At 38.9% G+C, this 9,830-nt stretch overlaps 1 protein-coding gene across 2 annotated transcripts; it reads left to right on the forward strand.

Annotated features, from left to right (window-relative positions):
• The first annotated feature begins 2,427 nt into the window (after nt 1-2,427).
• LOC111324074 (uncharacterized) lies at nt 2,428-6,244 on the forward strand. Of its 2 annotated transcripts, XM_088763224.1 has the most exons (3): nt 2,428-2,661; nt 2,958-3,017; nt 3,741-6,244. In XM_088763224.1, exon 3 carries the CDS (start codon nt 3,776-3,778, stop codon nt 5,231-5,233), a length of 1,458 nt encoding a protein of 485 aa, XP_088619350.1. In that variant the 5' UTR covers nt 2,428-2,661; nt 2,958-3,017; nt 3,741-3,775; the 3' UTR covers nt 5,234-6,244. The 2 variants fall into 2 exon arrangements, with proteins under 2 accessions (XP_088619350.1, XP_022783301.2); XM_022927566.2 differs by lacking the exon at nt 2,958-3,017 and having other exon boundaries at nt 2,429-2,661.
• Nucleotides 6,245-9,830: the final 3,586 nt, after the last annotated feature.

The raw sequence follows: 9,830 nt of genomic DNA on the forward strand, positions 1-9,830 counted from the left end.
CTTGGCGCAATGGATACTGTTTCTCCCCTTATATGAGAGTTCCCAGGATCGATACCCAACCGTAGCAATTTTGTTTGTTTTCTTCCTTTTCCTTTTTCCCCATTTTTGTATCAACCATCTTCCAAAAGCATGTATTTTTTCTCAATTCTCCTTCAGCGCAATCATTAATTGCCCATTGGTAGCATTTAAGAGGCCAATTACCGAAGCGCAGCGTTTATATTTCCATTTCCGCCTCATTTTGCACAGCCTTGAAAACGTAGTCTCTCAGGCCATTTTTCATCTACCAGTAAAATTTGCCCTTCTCAAATATCGGCAGTCGATTAAATACGGGTTGAAACGAGAGACGACAAAACGGAAATAGGGTTGGAACACCTATTTAAACCAGGCTCTTTTCGTAGTCGATCGTTCAAGCAATCAGCCTAGACGATAAATGACATTTTTACTGAGGGGGTTTAAACTTGAACTTGAACTTGAGTTTAATGATGCGATGGAAATTGGATATTTGGAGAGATGAGTGTCAGAAAATAATCGAAGGCTTCAAAACATTTGCCGAACAACAATCTATGTCGCGTAAACCCTACTGTAAATATGAATTTCAAATACAACCCTTACGTACAAGTGTGATTACGCAAGTACTCCATGCTCCCATGTCCTCCCGTGGTGCAAACCATGAGTCGGCATAAATCTGTACCCTGTAAGGCTTATGCCTCTTCAAAACGCTTTTACTATTGTAAATCATATGTAAAATCGACTCGTCTAGGGCACCACAGAGCCACGGAATCAGTACTCTTAAATCCACATTGTGTGAGGTTATGGAAAACCGTATTCGTTAAAGTGATCTTGCTGTAACTTTTCATTGCCTTGTGTGTGTGCCTCAGAGAATGGAGCCCACTGCCCACTCCTAAGGAGAGGGACGACATATATAGCTTTTAATTTTATTTTATTATCCAACTACACTCCGTAGAGCACAAATAACGCCGTAGACGAGTACAGATATCACGCGGTATTTGTACTCCAGAGAACCGGTTAGACAGTTTTTCTCGCATCACGCTAGCGAAAAATTGGATTGAAGTTACGAAAAAAAAATGGCGGACAATTTGAATCATATTTCCGACGACGAAGAGTGGGAATGGCTGGCAAATATATATCCAAGTTTATTAGATGAATTGAACGAAGAAAAAAAGTTAGACAACCAGGAAATAATTTTTTCAAAAATTGAAGAAAGTAGAAACAGCAACACGAAAACGCGCCAATTTCGTTCCGCTTCGCACACTTCTGTCACGCACTCCTCGTAAATAAATACTTTGGCGTGTTGGATAATAAATAACTTATTATACGTTTTGTTGTGTAGTATCGCTGAGTATTTTACTCGTTATTTGTATTTTGACGCCCTACGGGCTCGTCAAAATACGGCACAACTCGTAAAAATACCCCGCTACACTACACAACAAAATGTCTAATAAGATATATGTATTCAACATTTAATAACCTTTTTATCGAACCACAGAGCAAAGTGATTTCCCGAGAAAAACAGCCTAAGTAAGATTTTTTCTAAGGAAAGTACCCTCCGAGGCTTGTTCTAACTTTGAAGACTGTAGAGAGTTGACTGTTAGTGGGTTCTTTGCTATGAAATCCTCTTGGAAGAAAGTTTCCGCCGACTGTTGCATTTTTATGACACGATTGGGATTGAAAAGAGGTTACTTTGGAATAGGTTATAAATATAGGTATCAATTTGGGAGAAAAGTCTGACGATACTGTTGCCTAATGATATGCAATAAATTTCGTTCTTAAGCAATCTGTCCTAATGAAGCCCGAGATGTGATCTTATCGTATTTTACCCAAATGTATTTCATATAAGGGACTACGATCGTTTCTTGATTGTCTGCTTTACCCATTTTGTCTCCGTTAACGTCGGTTATATTGATTGAATGTTTCTTTTTGATGCTGCGTAATATTTTTGCACGATATCACTTATCAATTCCCTGTAAAGTACAAAAAGAAATAGAAGAAAATCATTTGAATGCTCAAAGTCAGGTTTTGAAAGGGTCGTTCGAAACTCCGAGTAGATGATGATTCACTTATCAAAAAGGGCGCGCTAAATATGCATGATGTTAATTTGTAATTTAACCAAGCGTTGCCATGTTGGGAAAAAGAAGTTTTGCGAAGAAACTTTTTAGCTTTCGCTTAATCTTCAGCTTTCGCTAAGTGATTGGGCAACCAAAGTCTACTAATTGTATGACTATGGAGTATGAATATAAGACAATTCGTCCTTGTTTTTGATTTATTAAGCACATATGCGATGACATATGCTATAACAGGTTTCTTTACTACACTTTTCAATTTGAAAAGGAGCCCACCCGGCTTGGACTGGGACTGTGGCATGAAGCAGGTACCAGTCATACCCCACACGTCGCTGTGCATTCAACTTATCAACTTATTATGAATAATGAAACGGCACTGCCGGCGCACAATAGAAACCTCGTGTAAAACATACGACATCACATCAAAAACAAAGTTTTACCCTCTAATCTTTTGCGTCGCGAAGACCTTCTATGTTTTTATAATTTCGTTTTTACCAACATTCAATATAAATGTCTATCCATTATTGTTCAAATAAGGACAGGATCTCGGAGGAGGAAATCACTGTCAATCTTCTGACTGGTAAGTTTTATTCCATGTTGGGTTATTTCTTTGGCCATGACCCTCGCGACGACACTTGAGCCACTATTATCTTAACAAACTGACCATAGCTTACTTACGATTCATTTAAAGTTTGCTTTATAAAAGCTATATGTACGTCACGTTATGAGATTTTATTATCTTAGGTTTAAATGGCGTGAACAGGGGTTTTATTACATAAGACAGCTACCAGGTTTGTTTGTAAAGGGTATTGTAAATAGAGTACTCGTCTAAAAAGAAAAACATGTCGAAAACTCGACAACTGATTATATTTCTAGAATTATTTCTACCCCAAGTCAGAAATTTAGCGGTCAGAACAGATACACCATTTATAGTGGGTAAGTTAATGAATAGGGAACTTGGTGAGGTCAATGAATAAGCAATATGAATAACTAAATAGAATGCTGTGCGCCCTAAACAGCCGTGTAAATGTATTCTAGAATTATCATTTCTTCGAACTAGTGGTCATGATTTACCTTGAATCGAGAAACAAGGTTGGGAGTTTTCGGAGGAAATTGTGTCCAACCGCTCGCGAGGACATACTCTTTTGATGGATCGTTCTTAGAAAAGTGATTGGTACACTTCACACGAGTTTTTTTTGTCAGTGAGCGCGTAACAAATGGAAAGGAGTGAATAGCAATCAGCAAGTTACCTTTCGCATGAAAACGTGACGTAAGAGATTAAAATTCGATATGGCGTCGATTAGCCCGACAATTAATTTTTAAAACTGCATGGTACAATTTGAATTTTTTCCTAATTATGTTCGTTTCTATAGTCCTTCTATTCAAATAACTTTATCGAGGACTTAAAACGTATTTTTCTGACTCCATTTTAGCAGTCGTTGACAGAGAAATCTTTAGCATTTAAATCAAAGGAAAGCTTAGTATTCTTTAAATTTCTGCTTCCTATTGAATTAATGTACAAATATTCTGTTGCAATGTTACCTAGTACCCATTGATTTGTTACTAAATTAAATTTTGTACGTATTTAATTGTGATGTTTGAGTAATGTCAGTGCACGTTCTTGCCTAATTATTTTGATTTTACCCTCTATTTTTACAGATTGTGCTTGGCCCCCAAAGTGAGTGGGGCTTGTAATGAGGAAGAGTGCGGCAGGGGAGTATATCAAAGGCTGCTTTAGACCAGTCCGCGTTCTCTTACTGCTTCTTCTCGTCATTACCCTTATTGTTTTATTCAAAGAGCTTTGGGAGCGAGACGAACCTGTAAAGAAGCCGCCGCCTCCACCACCTCTTGACCTTGGCTGCTTGTTCACAGTACACACTCCACAGGACACCCAGGCGTGGCAGCTTATATCATTCATTATCAGTCCAACGCCAAAGCAAAAATGCCATGTTGATGCATGGAATACTATCCGTGCCACAGGGCACGGTGCCTCTAATTTTAGAATACAAGCCTTTGGTTCTCATGAAATGGTTACAGGAAAAGTTCATCACATTGCAAATGATACTTACAACGCTACTCTGCGGTTAACTTTTGCGGACGAATATATAATCCTGGTCATTTTGACCTATGTAAATAACGACAGTCTTGAGTATCGATATCACGCGAAAGCTGTTTTACAGCATGTGCTGAACAGTCCTTTTGATCTGTCTGTTACCCAGGCTCCACCTCCTAGAGACCACACTCGTTACTGCACTCAGGAGGAAAGCGGAACTTCCCAAGGAAGGTGGGTGGAATGCGGAAGTATCCCAGGGATCGAGAGATGCGGTCAGTGGCAGCTTGACCCCGCTTACGACTTCGATCAAATTCACGGTTTTCATTGGCTGCCATATTTCTGCCAGTTGCATCACTACAGCAGCGATGAGATCAAAAAATGTTTTGCAAAGCAAGGTTGGTCCGAGGTCGTTTTCACCGGCGACTCGCACATGCGTTATAGGACATATCACTGGGTGACACGACTGCACGGCTCCTGTCACGGTTGTATTAAAACACACGTAAAAATGGTGTTTGACAAGATTCCACGTATTGAGTGGGTATTTGACGCGCGTGGAACGCGATGGCCGCTAACGTTTCTAAACATCTCAATGCCCCACGAAGTTTACGTTCACCCGGGAACAAGACGGTCTATGTTTTCCAAGGGACTACCATCATCAGTATTCAGCGGTAAACTGTTCCTCATGAACTTTGGCCACTGGATTTTGCGAGAAAGCACAAAAGAAACATTCATAATGGATAAAATCCGCGCCTTTCTAGAGGCAATTCAGGCAATGAACCGAACGGGCGAAGGGAAAAAGAGATTTTTATGGTTAAACACGGTAAGCCTACCTTGGAGAGAAGACCGAGCCATGGTAGAATGGCTTGAAAATCCGTCCCCGGCTCGTGTGGCGCAACTAAACAGTCTAACAGACCAGGCTGTCAAGGACAGTGGCGTTCAAATCATTGATGCGTTCCAGATTTCAAATAGTCGCATAGGTGCCACACACGACCAAACACATTATGCCAAGAGGATGAAGAGGGGTGACTGTGGAGGAGTGGTGGAAAACGCTATAAGTAATGTTGTAGCTAATTCTCTGTGTAACTATGACAACTGGTGAGGAAATTGTCGGTCAGGAGTGCACTCTTCTCACGATTGAGAGAGAACTGGAGTCTGCATGAAATAGGAGAGAGGAGCTTCGTGATTACGAACATGAAATCACTTGGGAGTGACACAATGATCCTCAAGTCCTCTCATCCTTTAAAAAATACTCCAAAGAAAAAAAGAAATTATTAAATAAACACACGAAAGCTATCCAAAGCTTTCTAACTCAACTTTTATGAAACTAAAATATAGTTGTAAATGATGCATAATGTCGAACGTAAAGCTTTTGGATAATTATTATGTAAGTGAAAATGATACACGTTAAGCGTGGTAATTTAATTGAAGATGACGTATTAATTGAATGACACAGGCATAGTCGGAGAGAAAAAGAAAACTGGAAGTGCTCCCAATTGGATTCGAGCTTGAAATCTTCCGATTAGAACTTCTCCCCTTTCTCTACCGCTGAGCCATAGGAGAGTCGCTATAGGCTGAATGGTAATTTTAAGTGAAAATGATGTATTCAGAAGATGATACAGGCATAGTGGGAGAAAATAAAGGAACTTCGATTGCTCCCAATAGGGTTCCCAACCTACGACCCTCTGATGAGTACTTCCAATGCTCTACGGCTGAGTTATAGGAGACTCCTAGCAAGCTACATGGTAAATGTTAAGCTTGGCAATTTGAGTAAAATATGATGTATTTAGTGAATGACACGGGCAGGGTTTGAGATAAAGAGGTACCGAGAGTGCTTCCAATAGGAATCGACACTACGAACTCCCGATCAGTAGTTCGGATGCTCTACCACTGCGCGGTAGGGGACCTGTGGGAAGATAGGCCTTGAAATAGATCCATGATGACAAACGTTCAGAATACTGCTAGAATGGGAATGGCAAAGGTGCTGCTTATGCCCAATAATGATGTAAATGATGATAGCAAATTTAAGCTTGGTTATTGAAGTAAAAGATGATGTATTGTATGATTCATTTGACACATTTGTTTTATTTTATATAAAACTCAGTAAACCGCATCTTTGTTTAATCGCCTTTTAATTATATGAATTATAAGATAAATTTCCTGAATAGTATCTTTTACATCTGACTAAGAAATGAATCTTTCAAAAGTGTAAATTGATCAAAATTAATGGCAGCTTATTGTAAATATTTACAAAGTTAATCTTCTCTTACACAGTAACAGAAGATAAAATAAGATCGTGGAATAAGAGATGACTAAATAGCTTTTAAGTTTTTGCTGAATACCTTGCAACACATACTTTTTTCCATTCGTATTCCCAACACCTCAATGTTCTACAATAGCATGCAAAGTAATTCTTGCTTGATACCAATTTTGTCTTTTCACACAAGTGCACAAGTTCGGCTCTCAACACTCAAATCTAATTTCTTATCCAAGTTAAAGGAGGTATAAAAGTAATCCAGGGCGCGGAGGTGACTAGGGAAGAGTAAGGGGTCAAAGTTCCTACCTTGGTTTTCTCGGCATCTCACGAGGGCTGAATAATTCCTCCTAATTAGGGAAATTAGCGGCTGGCCGCCAAAAAATGTATAGTAAACTATTGATTTGACACCATCACTTCCTCACCCACCTATCTACCTTCCCTTAGGTAATATGACCCAACTAAAAGATGTAGAGAGGTTGTGAGTATCTTTAGGCTGTTTGTTCCTCTGAGTTGAGAGACCTAGCTGCCAGTTGGTCAGGTAATTACCATGGCATGTCCTTGATATTATAAATGCCGTTAACAACATTTCTTGTAGATGTTTTCCAGTTAGAGTTACTGGCTTACTCTTGTCTAATAGTTCTTTTACAGCTTCACGGGCGATCCGCTGTAAACAGCCTCATGGGCCCTTTCACAGTGTAATTAGTTAATCAAATAAACGCGTAAATAGATAAATAATGTTGAGGATTCCAAATTGTCGCTTGTGGTTATGATCTCATCTTTAAGTGTATTATAGAGAAGTTTAGAAAACATTTCAACAGGACTCTTGAACAACCCCAAATCTGTCCGTTATGTTATCACTAGCACGTAAACTCATCTTGCAAAAATTCTAATTTAACTTCCTTCATAACTTTTCCCTTGTAATGTTCGTCCTTGACTTTTATGCTTTCAGAGCAATTTCACGAAATGGAAACCAAAACATCTCAAGACTTATTCAGTTTAATTCAGTCGATTTTCACCTTTAAAACACGAGTGTAAGAAAAAGATTGAAGCGTTCAACAATTTGTGATTGGTGCCGTCGCATAAATCGCCAGTTTCGAGTAAAAATATTTACGTTTTGCTTAAACACGGCGATGAATTAACCACAAAATGTCGACAATTTGGTTCCGATGGGACTTTTTCAGACTCGTTCTTCTTGGTGAATGACTCTGTTTGGGAATCACGGTGAGAAGACAATGTTTTCTACCTTTGATCTTGCGTATTTTTAAATAAAATAAGCTCGTCCGTGTTGAGAGGTTGTATTGCTGAGACAGTTCTAACAGAACTACATATGAGGTATCGCGTAGAAATCCATCACACATACAAATTTTTTAGCTGAATTGAATCCTAAAAATCTTAGCAATTGAATTTCATAGGGAAGGGGAGGGGGTCGACTTTTTCGGTTTTGTGTTTCACGGCTCATCTCTCTGACTATGACGAAATATTTAGATACCATTTTGCGTACACTATGTATATTGATACCACTATCAAATATAGAATGAAGGTAGCAATCACTATGGAGAGTTATATTTCGCTTTGTTTAGCCATGGAAGATTCTAGAGAAGGAAGAAACAATCAACAACAAAGTTCAGTAATCCTGGTATCATACGATCTGAAAACAGATTTGAGTTAGATCTCATTATAGTCATTTCAACCAAATGAGGTTTTCAAGTGGATTTAGGAAAGGAAACTTATCATTCTTTGGTTCTGACATAAGTGCGCGAGTTAGGTGATTAAATGTCTCTGGGATGTTGTCTATTCAACGATACGCATCAGTAGAATAATACTCAGGATTTACAGGGAGAGGTTTTATCCGCCTCTCGCACTTGACAAGTCAACGATTGATACCGTTAGCAGCAGTCAGTGTTGTCGTTCGGTGGCTGAACCTTTAAACTGTGATATATGAATAACATTAACGACCCCTTGTAGTTTCATATATGCTCGTAACAATTTACTTTGCTTTCAGTGCTTTTTTCACTTGAAGTAGATTCCGAAACTTTTCGATATAATAATTGTCTTGTAGTTGTCAGGCCATTTCTCAAATTAAATAAATCAGTTTCCATTATTATATTCCGCACGACTGCACTTTCTTTCTTTTTTTAGAGAGGAAAGCATTACGCTTAGCTCGAAGTTCTGGCCAAAAATGTAGATGACGTTGAAATATGTGATGACGTAAAGTAGCAAGAGTGGCCTCATTTTCTATCGATAGTATTGCACTAATTCCTGGCATTCATAGGGGCGATATCCGCCTAACCTTCGCGTTTCTGAGTTAATCAGCTGTCCTTTTAATCGGCGGCCCTGAACAGCAACTGTTGCATAGAATTTTTTCAATTCCTTCTCATTCGCAGATATCCGCGAGCTTGCGGTATGAAAATCACGACGAGCGTTTGACTTTTAACAGGCTTTGAAATAATCTCATTTAATTGTAAGTAGTTACTTATAACTTGTTTTACAAAGTATGCAAACTGGTTCAAATATCATGCCGAGGAGAAAGTTTTGCAATGAAGCTTACCATCTTCCTGGTCCAATTTTTCCATCACTGTTTCAGCTTTCTTTGGTTAAATACAGTGCTAAGAACTAACTTGCACACATATATCACATAAGTCCATGTTTTACTTGTGAGAAGTTGTAATTAAAACCTTCATTCTGTCAAGGAAAACAAATTAACATGTCATGAGTGTATGCTGATATGCTCTAAACGGGAACGTGACAACAGATCGTAAACAGCTTATTTACAAGAAGCAGTCTGAAAGGTAGTTTCAAATAAAATAGGAAGAATGACAACTACTATCATTAATTACAAGTAATTACAGATATACAGGGGATACGAGATTGTATGAAAAGGATGCTCAAATTAGTTTTGATAAAGCACAGGTGACTAGAATCTGTGTTTATGACGCTAAGATGGCGCTATTCCAAATGTCATCCAACGATCCCGTGGTTGGTAGTTGGAATATTTACATTAGACGCAACGATCTTGTTTGTGAAAATGGAGAGATGTTGCTTCCTCTCTCGTCCTGTACATGCACAGTTTCCTTGGTATAGTTTGCAATAGAAACAATTTCCGCTATGTCTTACTGGCTCAATCTTTATTCTTCCTCTAGAGCTGAGTCTGTTTCTTTTATTTGACAGGGGATGATACGGACGTACATTTCAATAAAAATAATTGACCTGGCTGCCTTTACGTCAGTGGTATATATCAATAGCTCCCATGGCGCAGCATAGAAACTACGTCCATCACGTCTGATTAACTCAGTCTTTTTTCCCCCCAGGGCTAAGCCTGTTGCTTTTCCTCCGGGGCTGAGTCCGTTTCTTTTATTTGACAGGGAATGCTACGGACGGACATATCGATAAAAATTGACCTGGCTACCTTTACGTCAGCGGTATATATTAACAGCTCCCATGG

This window comes from Stylophora pistillata, chromosome 6 (assembly GCF_964205215.1).
Source record: "Stylophora pistillata chromosome 6, jaStyPist1.2, whole genome shotgun sequence".
Lineage (NCBI taxonomy): Eukaryota > Metazoa > Cnidaria > Anthozoa > Scleractinia > Pocilloporidae > Stylophora > Stylophora pistillata.